At 39.1% G+C, this 15,156-nt stretch overlaps 1 protein-coding gene across 1 annotated transcript in view; it reads left to right on the top strand.

The window, feature by feature from the left end:
- Window positions 1-14,831, top strand: part of galnt4.L (polypeptide N-acetylgalactosaminyltransferase 4 L homeolog) — a gene marked incomplete at its 5' end in the record, with an annotated part of 39,704 nt that extends 24,873 nt beyond the window's left edge. The window contains 6 exon segments of the mRNA NM_001091569.1: window positions 9,332-9,449; window positions 10,212-10,388; window positions 10,936-11,067; window positions 11,304-11,414; window positions 12,111-12,263; window positions 13,831-14,831. Of these exon segments, the coding sequence (NP_001085038.1) occupies window positions 9,332-9,449; window positions 10,212-10,388; window positions 10,936-11,067; window positions 11,304-11,414; window positions 12,111-12,263; window positions 13,831-13,962 (823 nt within the window). The 3' untranslated portion in view covers window positions 13,963-14,831.
- Window positions 14,832-15,156: the final 325 nt, after the last annotated feature.

Raw genomic sequence — 15,156 nt, 5'->3', positions numbered from 1 at the left:
TTAACATCTCACATTCCCTTATCCACACGCTAGGAGAGGATCCATTGTTTCGGAGTGAGTCTTGCAAGTCTCGCGATACGTTGTGTCTGGTGGCCATCTTGGTTTTGGGAGTGGGAGCCATCTTGGTTTTTCGGGTCTGGTTTCTTCCTTCTCTGCGGATAAGCTTTGGATCTTTTCTGCGTGTGCTCCTAGTGTGCCACACCATTCTTCTTCATAGCATAACAATGTCTTTGGTGACTCTGCTCTTTTCTTGGCTCATGCCCTCCTGTCCTCGGTAGGTTCCTCTATCTTTGTTCTCTCTCTTTTTCTTCTGCTCCCTGTCTCTCTCTTTTTTACTTTCCCTTTTTGTTCTCTCTCCTCCTAGCTTGCCAGAGAATGGATCTTCTAGGAAACGGGGGATCAAGGAGATTCACTCAGCCCCTACAGAATGCATAGGCAGCTCCATTGCAGGGCAAAAAATTTTTGCAGTCAGTGCTGGAGAGATTTCTGCAAGTCGGCCTCGAGTCCATCGGGTCGTGTACCAATTGACCCTGCGGGGGGGGGTCACTCCTTTGCCTTGAGTATAGTGGATGACTCCTCAGTGGATGATTGCCCTTCTCTGGATGCTCTCTCTGATGCTCTCTATTTGATTCAGATGAGAAAGACTCCTTTGACTTATCCCTAGTCTACCCTCTGATCAAAGCAATCAGACAGACCCTAGGGGTTGAAGAGGAGAGGGAAGGGGCAAAGGGTCCTGTCAACTACTTCAAGGAGTCGTCAGGTTTTCTCCCTCTTCCAGGAGGTCTCGGATCTCATTAAGGCTGAAAGGCTAAAAAGACCACCCTACCAATTGATGATAGTTTGGCCTTGAAGGACCACATGGCTTGTAAGCCAGCAAGTTGATTCTGGTTGTTCCAAATTGGCCACGCAGGCCTTGGTACCCGCTGCTGCTCAGATTATCGGTGAGTCCTCCTTGGCCTCTTCCCAGGAGAGAGGATTTGTTGTGCCAAGGTCCTCTACTGCACCCAAACCAAATGCTTGGAGGTTGAGTGCACGAGATTGGCAGGGTTATCGTTATCTGCGAAAGTGGTGGAAATTGCTCAAGGCAAGGAAACCCTCTACATCCTCCACCTACTACAGAGTATAAGAATCTTTCCTGTCTTGGTTCTCTACAAGTCGAGACACCCTGGAAGAATCTTCTCTTTCCCAAATTTTGGGGTTTCTCCATTCCGGTCTAGACAAAGGCCTGCAGTATAGAACCCTTTGGGTCCATGCTTCTGCTCTCTTGGCCCTATAGCGAAAGGCTTGGTCCGAAGAACCTCTGGTTAAAAAGGTCTTCAAGGCGGCTCTTACAGTTCGCCCTCCTGCATATAAAGTACTTCCAGCTTGGAGCTAGGGTTAACACCTTTTCTGGAAAAAAATACCGGCCTTCCCATATATATTTATCTTTTTTCCCTATTGATAACATTGGGATCAGCCATCATTTTTACTGGCCAGGCCAGTAAAACACCGGCCAGGTGGCAACCCTACTTGGAGCCTTCCTCTCATATTAAAATCCTTGTCCATGTCACCTTTTGAACCCCTGGAATCTATCTCTACCTGGTGTCTCACTCTCAAAACTATGTTCCTGCTAGCCATAGCCTCAGCATACAGAGTAGGAGAATTACAGGCTCTTTCTTCCTCCTCGAAGCACATTTCTTTCCTTCATGAACGTTATTCTAAAACCAGAAAAGCCCCTTCTCCCCAAGATTGTCTCAATAACTTGTTATTAGACAAAGTGGGGGTGTTCTTGGCATACATTTATAACTTTAAGGGGAGGGATGGTCTGGTCTATGGGAGGGGATGGGAGGGGCCTCCCAATTGTAATGCTGATTTTTTTTTTTTTACCATCTTCCCATTCAGTCAATATTACCCAAAATTTTCTGACCATGGTAGTCCAGTCTTTGCCTACCTTACTGTTATAGGTCACCTCAGTATAAAGTAGCCTGCATTGCAAATCTTAATACCATCACGCTTGGCAGGAAGCGCAATGTTAACCCACAATACCCTCTGTATCATCCCATCTATTTAGAGATCTCTTGCATTCAGAGAACTGAATCAGGCGATTGACAGCACAGTGATGGAATAAGGCACGGGGCACATTACAGCCAGAGGAGGAGAGTCATAGTGTTGAACAGTGGGTAGTCTTGGGAGTTTTAAATTAAGAGCCATTCTGGCTTATAGCAATACCTAAAGTTCTGCATCCAGAAGCAATTAAACTGTACCAGGGGAATTATGGTGGGTGTAGTTTTGACATGGTATTTTCAAAATGCATGATGATGCAAAGAAGACGTTTAACACGCCCACATACAATTTAGCGTTTGAATGAGGGGGGTTCGTAGCCCACCACCTCCGGGCCCCAGACACCAACCGCAACTCACACATCTTTTCTTTGCCCGCAGTCTGGGCCGGCAGGAGGACAAAGGGCAGCCCCCAGGGTTTCAGACCTAGATCGGGTCTGGGTCGGCAGGGCCCCTGGGTTTTTCCCGGTGCCTCACCAGACCAGTCCAACTCTCTTCTGAAAATAAACAGAAGAATCCTACTATATCTGTACAGCAGAAAACTGGTAAAATCAAAGATAAAGATTTCGGAATTTATGTATTTTTGGATGCTTACGATTATTATTATTTTATATATAAATGTGTATTTATTGGGGTTTTTTTTAGTATAAACCCATTTAGTATAAATCCCATTTAAACATTATTATGGATGTCAGCTGTTATACTCTTTTCCTTTTTAAGTAAGAATTCTCAGTAATACGCATCTCGTTTAAATTAAGCAATGGGAGTACACCTGTTTGTACTACTATTAACATAATTTAACATAATTACGTAATAACATTGTATGTTTTAATTGCGGCATTAAGGCATTCCTTAAGGGTCCCTTAATTATATCTTTGGTACAACTCACTCCATAGTTAATTTTAAAGCTTGCACAATCAAATAATTTAAAAGGTTTTCTTCATCAAAGTAAAACATAGTTAACACTCTAGAAGAAATGTAAATAGGTTTTATTTATAAATGCTGTACCGTCCAACTTGAGGCATGTGGGATGTTGTAGCCATCCAAGAGTTTAATGCCTGCTGGTCCACCACTAAAACCTCATTATCCATTGAGTACCTAAGTAAATGTGAAAAGTTGTTGATTCAAACACTCAGAAGAAATGTGGCAGAGCACAGAACGGTGTACCTCTGCTTTAAAAATCCATAGACCTCCTCTAATAAACTTGTCCCCACATTCTGTGTCACTATCACTTTCGTATGTTGTATTTGTTGCCTGGCGTGGAAGTCGAATATATATAATATACAAGACTTATTGCAATGTGTGCTTCTTGTTGGCTATTCTCTTGTTCTTCAGCAGTGTCTGGGTTCAATGCACACCAAGCAATCACAAAAACGATGTATAGGCACATCAAAGCACAGGTGACTAACATCTACTTTTATTTTTAAACCTGAGTAGTTGACAGCACACCATTTTGGGCTTTCCTTTTCTCACGGGGCAAACAAGGGTACAGCATCTTGTTAACTGAAGGTACATAAGTTCTAGGGGTGGTAATATATTAGTATGTTACTCTTTCAAAGTATGTCTCTCTAAGGAATCTTTAACCTTTATGAATAGTAATGGATGAATCTGACCTGTTTTGCTTTGACAAAAATTCGCCAAAATGCATTGAAGTCTATGGGCGACAAATTTCTTTTGATGCACGAGGTGGTACAACCCATTAGGCCCCATTTTGCAGCCAAACTGTTATGAAGCTGACAACAAGATTGCTGACTTTCAGTTTCATCCTGACTTCTAAAAGAAGTGCAGGCATATCTAGCACAATTGCATTTGTATGTGAAAAAGAGATTGTCAATTGAATGCAACCAAGAATTGCCACATAAACATTTACTGCAAATCGTACAGGTAGCTCAGTATAAATAAGCTATTGTACTCTTTACACTTCTTTTATGTGGAAGGGCACTGTAGCAACCACAAGGTAGTATATCACAGCATCACTGTTCACCTGTCTGCTTTATGTTGTTTAATGCTTAACAAATCCTTTACAATCTGGAGCTTAGATGTAACTTTACAGTAATTCAGTAGGAATCTGACCTGTTTAAAAGGAATGGAAATGAGCATAAATTCCATGCTAATAGAGTTCATTCATTTAGGCGTGTATCTAAGTCATTTAAGGCAGAGGCAGTAAGTCTATGAGGCAAAACATTTATAATAATAGATTTTTTGGCCCTACAGGTGGTTTTGCTTCCATGCCCAGAAGCTGATTTTCAGGTTTGACTGGTTAAACTGCCAAGATAACGTCACCAGCCTGCCACGTTGCAGTTCACCTGCATTCTTTTGCTGTTACGGCTATTTAATAACATTACTGTTCTTTGGCAAAAGATAAACCTTATCTGATTAGCCTGCATTCTTTTGTGCATCTGCTAAAAAATGTAGGCATAAGGGGGATTCTATAATTAGTCATTCAGGGGCGTAACCACAAAAGGGAGCAGACCCTGCAATTGCAGGGGGGTCCAGGAGTGTAGGGGCCCCAGTGAGGCCCTAATTAATGAGCAAGTGTAATATATTCTCTTATTTTATAATAAGTCCTTTAGATGATAGCTGGTCTCCACTGTCTGGCAACAAGTGCAAACATGTTATATGCATTAAGTAGCCCTGACTTTAAAATTAATCCATATTTAAGTGGTGTGGACTTAATTAACTACTTTGAAATGGGGGACACAGGTGAAATACAGTTAAATTACTAACCAGGCATTTATATGCAAAGTGCTTTCTTTAAGATATATAAAAAAAGCTTTGTGTCAAATGTAAAGTTTGCCTTTTAGTTTGATATGGAAACTTGAATCTGAAGAATTTTCAGTCTGCCTAAATATGATTTTAATTTTCTTCTACAATATGACATCTGTTTGGCAAGTTAAAGTGCTTTCTCAAAAAAGTAATAAAATGCTTTTCTAACATTATAATCGGGGGGGGGGGGACTTGGTTCTTGATGGAGTAGCAGTGTGCAGTAAGAGCTCCTGCAGGATAAGGCGTTATATATTGGAGATTGGCCCTAAGAACACTCACTTATAGAGATGAGTGGCTGAGGTACACTCAAACAAAATGGTTAAAAAGGGAAAGAAGCAGCCAATGAAGATTACCGAGTTCTATGGCAGGAAAACCTCAGACATGGCCCACCACTCGGAAGACAGCAAAGATGGCGGCACCTTGTGTTCTAAGATGCAAGCATCAATAGCGGACCCAACAAGCCCAGATCAGGCACAGGGCTCGCGGATATTAGAACTAAACAATGCCGCCACATTATCGCTGCCCGCAATTAAAGAACTACTATTGGACTTCCAAACAGATCTGCAATCGGACTTAGCGGGAGCGGTAAAAGAACTAAAGACTGAACTCTGTACTATTGGATAACGCACTGATCATCTGGAAGGTAAGATGTCGCAGTTGACAGCGCATAACACAATAGTGGATCTAGCACACACACTAGAAGACGAAGTGACCAGACTCAAAACTAAGCTAGAGGATCTAGAAGACCGCAATCGGTGTAATAATTTACGCTTCAGAGGCATATTGGAGGAGATTAAACAAGATGGCCTGGAGGAGTTTTTACAATGGCGATTTAAGACTTTATTACCACGAATAGAGCATTCACTATTGCGAATTGACAGAGTGCATAGACAGCCCCAAGAGACACAATCGCCCGCATACACTTCTACCAGGCCAAGGAACAAATACAGCAGGCCCACCGTAATGCAAAACAGCTTCCAGATCCTTACAAAGAGCTTAAAATATTCGCAGACCTCTCTACACAAACAATACAACGTAGAAAGGAATTTCAGCATATCACCACAGTCCTGCGAAACAATGAAATCCCATACAGATGGGGCTTTCCCCCGAATCTCATAATTCTGAAGGACAACAAGGTATATTTTGTGCAATCACCAACGGCAGCTTCAGCAATGATGGAAGAATGGAATCTTACTACAACAAGCTCACCCCGACAAGCATCCGTACGAAACCACTAAAGTTAATCACTCCCAAATGGGAGACTACAAACAGCTACAGATGGACCCACGGAATTATCCCAGATGGAAGACATTGGTTTGCAAATCTCCAAACCCAAATCGGAATACAATAGAACAGCAGAGAATAAATCTTTTCCGAATGCAACCACTCCTATTACTGGCACCACTTGTGGATCACCACAACAAGAGCAACAGGAAAATCTATGCTTTACAGGTGCCTTTACAAAGATGTCGGTTGTAAGACTGTGTTTAAGATTTAATCCAATAGTTACACAAAAGTTCATGTTATTTTATGATGTGTTTGAACTAACTTGGCCATGGAATCGGGTAACACTATCAAAAGACAATAGCACAAATACAAACAGGCCTTAGGGCTGGGACACACTGGGCGATTTGGGGAGATTTAGTCGCCTGGCGACTAATCGCAGTGACTTTTCTCCCCGAATGCCTCCCCTCACTCTGCGCCTGGATAAAATGAAAAGTCGCCGGCGCTAATCACACACGGCGATTCGTTTTCCGAAGTTGCCTCACGAGGAAACTTCGGGCACTTCGGAAAACGAATCGCTGCGTGTGATTAGCGCAGGCGATTTTTCATTTTAGCCATGCGCAGAGCGAGGGGAGGCATTCGGGGAAGATTGGTCGTGGAAAGTCACGGCGATTAGTCGCCAGGCGACTAAATCTCCCCAAATTGCCCAGTGTGTCCCAGCCCTTAACTGTGCAAATGCTACTGCCACCCCCAAATGGGAGTTAATCTGTTACTGGACAGCACCAGGAACAAGATGTGTTCCAGATAGTAACGCTATCCAGTTAAAGTTACAGTTAATCTTTATCTTTTTTCTACTAACCATCATGAAGGCACTTAAATTTCTTAAAAATGTCCAAATAATGCTTACTCAAATGTCATTTATATGTAACCGTGTACAGAAAAGGGACAATAGTCATAGCCTAAGCGACAATGTTTATGAAATGTATGTCACTTAATGTAAGGGGACTTAACACGCATTACAAAAGATCAAAACTTTAGAACGAAGCGAGAATCCAAAAACCAGACTTGATCTGGTTACAGGGGACACATTTCAGGAAAAAAGACCCAATATAACTCCACAATCCTAAATATTCAACAATACGACCAACTCCTGCTCAAACTAAAACTGCCGGAGTTGCAATCCTAGCCAAAACTGATCTTAACCTAGTAGTCAAAGACGAGTGGAGTGACCCAAATGGCAGAGCCCTTATTGTAGTAGGAAGCATCAAAGATTTATTGATTATCAAAGATTATCAAAGATTTATTGATAATCTGGAAAAAAACCAGGAAGCACAAACTGTTCAAATTTAACTCTCCCCACTAAAATCTATTGGCAGTTCGGAAAAAGAGATACCGAATATATCATTACAAAACTTTATTAAAAAGGCCATTCGGAACATTGATTCGCTAGTACAAAATAACCATATACAATCTTATCCCAATTTAGTGCAGCAATATGCACTACCCCACACAGACCACTTTTTAAGTTTTTACAAGTTTGCCACTACCTCTCCGCACAGGCTAAGTTCCCCCTAGCACAAAAGACGTGGCTAGAAACCATATGTCTTTAAGATAAACATACAAAAGGCATGGTATCATTGCTGTATGAGCTCTTGATGTCAGGTTATTCTGAAAATAAAAGCAAACATATACTAAATTGGGAAAGCAAACTTCAACTACAACTAGACATCACTGATTGGGAACGAGTCTTTCAGAGCATTAAAAAAGCCACCAGATGTGGAAATCACTTAGTACAATACTCCAAGCTGCTACTTAAATGGGACCTGACTCCACATAAACTGGCATGCATACCCAGGTACTTCTTCAATGTGTTGGAGAGAGTGCGGGGCCATGGAAGACCTAATCCCCATATTTTTAGGCATGTGCCATGCCGCAGGTGATTTTTCATTTTAGCCAGCGCAAGATCGATTGATCGCCGCAAAGACGAGGCGATTAGTCGTCAGGCGACTAAATCTCCCCAAATCGCCCAGTGTGACCTTACCCTAAAGCAAGGAACTTTGCAACAGCATGCCCTTTGAAGGCTGCTTATCCCAGGATTCAGTGCCGGGCCAAGCCGGCTGGGTGCCCTATGCAACCCAGCCAGCTACGTCGCCCACTCCTCAAGCACTTGTGCGCACGCACGGAAGCACGTATGTGCGCATGCGGGCATGAACGGAAGCACACAGAGGATGCTACGGCTGTGGAGACTCAAGCGCACAAGCGTGTGTGGGCGGAAGAGAGCAGGTACGCGCCGAAGAGGAGGAACTGCCAGGGTCGGCGGAAGAAGAGGTATGTGCCTGGCGCCCCAAAACCTTTTTCGCCCTAGGCACTTGCCTCTTCTGCCTACCCCTAGTTCCGGCCCTGCCAGGATTAGTAAAATAGACTAGTCTAGTAAAATCATCTAAATGCTTGCCAATGCATTTGTAATAGTCTGTGAGGGAAGGTGAAGTCCAATAGAATTCTTGATTGTGCTTGATTTTGTTAATGTCAACTAAAAATATTTTGCCTAATAAAAGAAAACATAATTCTGAACAACTTTGCAATATATATGTTTAACAAATGTTATACAAAAGTTATTTGTATATGTATTGCTATTGAAAGTACTGTTTTCTTGTCCCTTTCTAGTCTCTGCCCTAGTGGCTCAGGGCATTGATAACAATGTAAGACAAGGCAGCTGATTAACAGACCTGTCTTTTGCTGGGTAACTTTTGCACTTTAAGACTTTTGCAACATTGTTTAAAAATGTATAACCAGGAGTAAAGCAAATGCTTCTTTTTTAATAGAAATTGTTTTTGCAAATAACTTTTCAAATACATTTTTAATAAATGTATAGTGGAAAGTTTCTTAGAATTATGTTTTCTTTCATTAGGCAAATTTGGGATTAATTTGCCCTTTAAAGTGGTGTTCCTCACTGAATTTAAATCCTTATTCAAACCAAGATATAATTAATCCTTATTCGAAGCAAAACCAGCCTATTGGGTTTGTGTAATGTTTACATGATTTTCTAGTAGACTTATGGTATGAAGATCCAAATTATGGAAAGATCTGTTATACATAAAACCCCAGGTCCCCAATGTTATGGATAACAGGTTTCATTCATATATTGTGAGTGTTAGCTACTTAATTATACTGTGTATAATTAAGTAGCTAACACTTTGTATAATGGGGCAAATGGATATATATATATATATATATATATATATATATACACACAGTTCTTAAACTATAAAACAAATTACAAATTATTTCTGATTGTTTTGCAGATCACCTACCATGGCAGGAGGGCTATTTGCTGTTAGCAAGAAATATTTTGAATACCTTGGCACCTATGATATGGGGATGGAGGTTTGGGGAGGAGAAAACCTAGAACTTTCATTTCGGGTATGTATGTAAGGGTAACATTTATTTCACTTTGTGTGCTGTCATTCCACTAAGTATAGCTGGGCTGTGTGCAGCTGTGGGGGCTTTGGCTGCAAATACTTTTTGAGTGGCAACTCTTCACTAATACTAAAAAAAGAATCTTGGGCACACTGAACTGCTAAAATATATTTACTGTGGCATTTCTGTGTTTCTTAGGGCACCTTTTTCAGCATAATAGCAAATTGCGTTTATTATTGTCTTCAAGATGGTGCCCTCAGGAGCAGCCCTGAGTGCCCTAAGCAACACTGATATGTAGCAATAAATGTTTGAGCTGTTTTATCATGGAACACTAACCACAGTTGTTACCTATGTGGCACCTTTCTAAATTGGAATGGTGAAGTTAGCAGTTTGCTTTAGAAGCTCATATAGACTATTGCACACATGCAGATTTAGTAATGGGCTTGTGGTCACGCTGTATAACTGCTAACAGATAGTGGAGCTCATTTACTAACACTGGACAAATGAGCAACTTTTGTCCAGTCCGTGGCAAAGAAAACAAGTAAAAACTCCTACGGGTTACTGGCTAGGTAGAAATTTGCCCAGTGTTAGTAAACTATAGTATAAGGTAGTTAAAAACAGGTCAGTGTCACTAAACATTTTGTTATACAATGTAAAACTTTTTGTAGGATTTTTGGTACTCAAGACATGCATACTCACCCCTTTTAAGATGCTTATAAAGTCATGTTTTAAAATGAAAATGTTGTTGGTCTCTCTTGCTTTAAGGTTTGGCAGTGTGGGGGTACACTTGAGATTGAACCATGTTCCCACGTTGGACATGTATTTCCAAAGAAAGCTCCCTATGCAAGGCCAAATTTTCTGCAGAACACAGCCCGAGCTGCAGAAGTCTGGATGGATGGCTATAAAGAACTTTTTTACAACAGAAACCCACCTGCACGGAAGGTATGCTGAAGCATAAGTTCAAACTTCGCTAAAAGTTTTCGTTGTTAAATGTTACTAGCACAACAGGGTTTTCAGCGCGAGGATAAAGTTGCCCATACATGTGCCAACATTAGCTGCCAAATCAGTTGTTGGCCCTTTAAAACTGCATGATTAATATCTTGCCAAAAACCAGCCAGATATGTATTTAGAAAATTTAAAAATCCATTGGGCAGGTGATGAGGTGTATGTGTCTGCATAGTGCTCCCCCCCCCCTTATTATGATCCCATCCTTATTCTGGTGGCCAGGTCAACATAAGCCCAATTTGCCCAACCACCTGGATGGCAAAGTAAGGCTGGATGGTATGCTGTACTTTCAGTTTTGAAATGATACTGTATAATTATAGGAATTGTATATTCCTATATTTTTGTGTATACTAGTATAATATACTTGTAATTAACCATTTTGCCATACGTTTACTAGCAATTTCCTATCATTTCACACATAATTTCCTCATATAAAATGCTGGTATTGTAAGAATATTTTAGATGTTTTAACTTTTTATTATAGGAAAATTATGGTGACATTTCAGAGCGAAAATTACTTCGAGAGAGACTGCAATGCAAGAGTTTTGATTGGTACTTGAAAAAGGTTTTCCCTGAATTACATATACCAGAAGATCGGCCTGGCTGGCATGGTGCAGTAAGTATACATAGTCTAATAGGCTCATGCTCATGGTGTGTTGCTGTGTTTACTATAATATTAATATATACGTATATCTAAGGGGAAGTTATTTTACCTTTACTTGTAATACCTTTAATATATGTTTCCTCGTGTGCCCTTTTCAGTTATTGTGGAACCATATCTCAGAAGATCTCTTCAGAATGTGCCATCTATGTAGTAAAATATAAAGTACAGTGTTCATATGTTTCCTTTAGGTCCGCAGCATGGGTATAAGCAGTGAGTGTCTTGACTACAATGCACCAGAACATAATCCCACTGGAGCTCATCTCTCATTATTTGGATGTCATGGGCAAGGTGGCAATCAGGTAAGCATTTGCATTAAGCATTTCTATCCAGCACAATATTTTACAGGTATGGACTCTTGTTAGCCAGAATGCTTGGAATCTGGGGTTTTCTGAATTAAGGGGTCCTTGGATCAATATACCTCAAGCCTGCTAAGGAACTTTTAAACATTAAATATGCCCAATATGAATGTTTTGCCACCAATATGGATTTGTGAAGCTTACTTAGTATCAAGGAAATCATTAAAAAAAATTGTAATTCCCATAAGGAATATGCAGAGGAAGCCTACTAAATCATGGTGTACTGTTTTGGTAGATTGGTTAACAATAAGTTACAGTAAGTATGTATGTATTAAAAATAAGACAGATATTGCACCTTAAAAAATGCCTCTTGTCTGCTTAGAGATTTTCCCAAAAAACTGAATTCTCAATCCGAAGTTCAACTGAAGTCTGTTCTATGTCCTCACAATGTTTATCTGTCCATGTGTACTCCACATCCCTTCTCCTTATACCAAGTGAAAGTTTGGCATTGGCTTTTTCTTGGTATTATTTACTATTCACCTCATAATTAACACAGCAGGCCATATACATCAATACAATGTTTACAGCCCCAACAAGAAATTTGACAACATTAAATCAATTTGTCTGTAATGTACTATTTGTAATAAGTCTCTCTGCAGCATTGCCTTATATAAAATTGTCTTATTTTCTATCCCCTAGTTCTTTGAATATACAACAAAGCGAGAGATACGCTTTAATTCAGTCACAGAATTATGTGCAGAAGTCCCTGATCAGCAGACATACATTGGAATGATGCATTGTACAAAGGATGGCAACTCTGTTCCTAAAAACATTGCATGGGAATTCAGAAATGTAAGTAATAATACTTATTGTATGAGCTGTGAGGTGTTTTGTGGTCTATTTATTAAAGACTGATATGGAATAACGCATGCAGTATTTTAGCTTTGTGGTCATTTCTCATTTTTCAGTTCTGCTTTATCCCCTCTGAATGAAGTATTATCTCCAGTTAAATAATGATTTATCAGATAGGTTTAACTAAAGTATCTTACTTAAGCAAGCTTTAAAGTAGCAAAATAAGTGATGTTTTATTACCTTCTTTAAATTAGCATTAAGCTACATTGTATGAATAAACATTATATAAACGGGCGGTTTTGATTATTGTAATAATGTTTCAGAAGCCTTTTAATTAACAAACCTGTCTTGGCTGGAAGAGAGCTGACTTCTGCTACAGTGTTTAAAGTGTTAGAGAAAGCAGTGTTAGCTTTTACTAGTGCTGAAAATTTTGAATTAATGTATACTGAAGAATTGTTTATAATCACATTTCTTTTCATTAGGCAAAATTATATTTTTGAGTTTATACAGTATTCACTTTAGTGCATGTTCAGTTACAAAATAACACTTTGAGAGAGAAAAGCATACTGAATTATAAAAAAAAAATTGTATATTTGGAAAATCTCTACTACAGTATCACATAAATTAATTGACTATGTACTGTTGCTTTCTGGGGTGAATACATTTTATATCTCAGTCTTGACTATGGAGCACATCTTCACTTTATTCCATTTGATGTTTGAGGTGCATAGGATCACTGTTCGCCATCTACTGAAAATCTCTAGTGCAGTATTTCATATCTTAGTATGGATTCTTCCAGATAATCTTTTAGTAAGGCTTTTTACAGCTCCTACAATTTCCATTGGGAATTACAGAGTATGTACAGTCATATATACAGTATCCGTTCCTTCAGTAGTGCAACTTAGTCTAATGCCAGTTTGCAGACAAACATTCAAATGTTACATACACATGCTTTAGTTTTATTTGGAAGTCATTTAACCTACTGGTATATTTGTATACAAGTAGGGGCACCAGAGTTAGGAGGTCCAAGGAAGATACCTAAACCACAGTTTGCAAATATATGTGTAAAGGAAAAACTAATGCCAAAGGAAAAACTATGTAAAAGCGGTATAACATAAATGGCATGTTTCTAAATCTAAATTGTGATTACAGATATTATACATTAAAAGGAGCAGGCATAAAATGTTGTCAAGCAATTATTTAGTATGCAATTTGTATGTGACTGTACTGCACAGGGTAATCATGTGACCAGTCTTTCACCCAAGAGCTGAATGCCTACATCAGCCATAAGTGGCCCAACAAATACAAGCCCAAATCTGCTTGTTTGCCAAATCTTGCCTAGCTTTAAATAGTAAGATCTACAGGGCCTCATAGTGCTTTCTAAAATGAGTTATGTAATATAGAGAAAAAGTTAACATTCCAAAGTACAGATGATAATCTCTAAACTTGTTTTTTTAGTAGATGTTAACTTAAATGTTGGCTTCAAAATGTAGCTTGAGAAGTCATAGTTGTCAGTAATATAATATAATGTCATCTAGAATTATACAAAATGTGTTTTACTCTTTAGGATGGAACAATATATCATCCAAGTTCTGGAATGTGTATCAGCTCATACCGCACACCAGAAGGCCGGGCAGACGTACAGATGAAGGGATGTGACCCTTCAGATAAAAACCAGCTTTGGAAGTTTGAAAGGTAGAAGGAAGAGAGACCACTGGACAAAATGGACTGAAACCTCTGAATTAAATGAAGAATTCACTGTGCAGACTTTTTTATCTAAAGTATGCATTGTATTCATGCTCTTGGCTACCATTCATTAATTTATTTTCGTATACAATGAAGTGCCTTTTACACAGTGCAGACTGTACACTCTTCTATTACAGAATGAATGGTACTTAAATTAACAGTTATGGCTCCATGCTCCCCGTTAACTTCAGTTATGAGAACTCCATAATTTTTACAGAGACTGTATTTTCATTTTGGTACAAATACAACGTTTGACTATTATAGTTCAGAGAGAGATTGTGGTACATATCTTGTAAGTTCTTAGTTTTTTTCGGCATGATTTGATGTGCAGCCAATTAAGTGTTGATTCGTTTTTTGTCCCTTATGCTTGTCTGAATTGGATAGGCCTTAGTCCTGGATGACTGCAGAGCCAGTTATATGTCCACATTGGTATGTTCTGCTAAGTAAATTTAATTTTTATCTGTAACCGTAGAACTGCGGTTTCACGTACCTGTAATAGACTCTTATCACTTTTTTAACTTTCTATGCAAAGTACAGACTTAATTCGACGCAAGTTTTTCTGCATAGGGATGGAATAGCCTGCACAGGTTTCTGGAAAATCTGATGCAAATGATAGTAAAAAAAAAAATATATATATTTTTTTCTAGTGTGGGTAAAAGATTTTTGGAGGAGGGTAAAAATAGGAAATTTGGAATAATGAAAAGTTTTAACTACTGATTATTTTAATAATCCTTAATATCTGCGTAAATATGTAAGACTTAATTTAAATTTCTTATAAAATAAGAAAATAAAGCACTGGAAAATAAAACATTTTTCCAACGAGTTGTACTGTTGCAATATTATTAAGTGTTATATATACTTCACACAGGAATACTGTCTTACTTACTTTATTACTTCATGGTCTTTACCCGTGAAATGCAATACTATAGGAATGAAATAGGAGGTTTGGTACCAGTCAGTGATTTGATCATGCCTGAAGACTAGTACAGTCCTAGCTGTACTAAACAATGTCATGTCTTATCTATCTGAAATAATTAAAAAATCAACTCTTGGGCATCTTTATTTTATAGGTGGTAATAAAATTTACAGACATTGAACTAATGTGCAATTTTTTTTAAGTAGTTAGTAGCTTTTTGCTCTGACCACC

The sequence above is a fragment of the Xenopus laevis genome, chromosome 6L (assembly GCF_017654675.1).
Source record: "Xenopus laevis strain J_2021 chromosome 6L, Xenopus_laevis_v10.1, whole genome shotgun sequence".
Lineage (NCBI taxonomy): Eukaryota > Metazoa > Chordata > Amphibia > Anura > Pipidae > Xenopus > Xenopus laevis.
The sequence above is the reverse complement of the archived record's forward strand: the minus strand, read 5'-3'. Positions and strand labels throughout refer to the sequence as shown.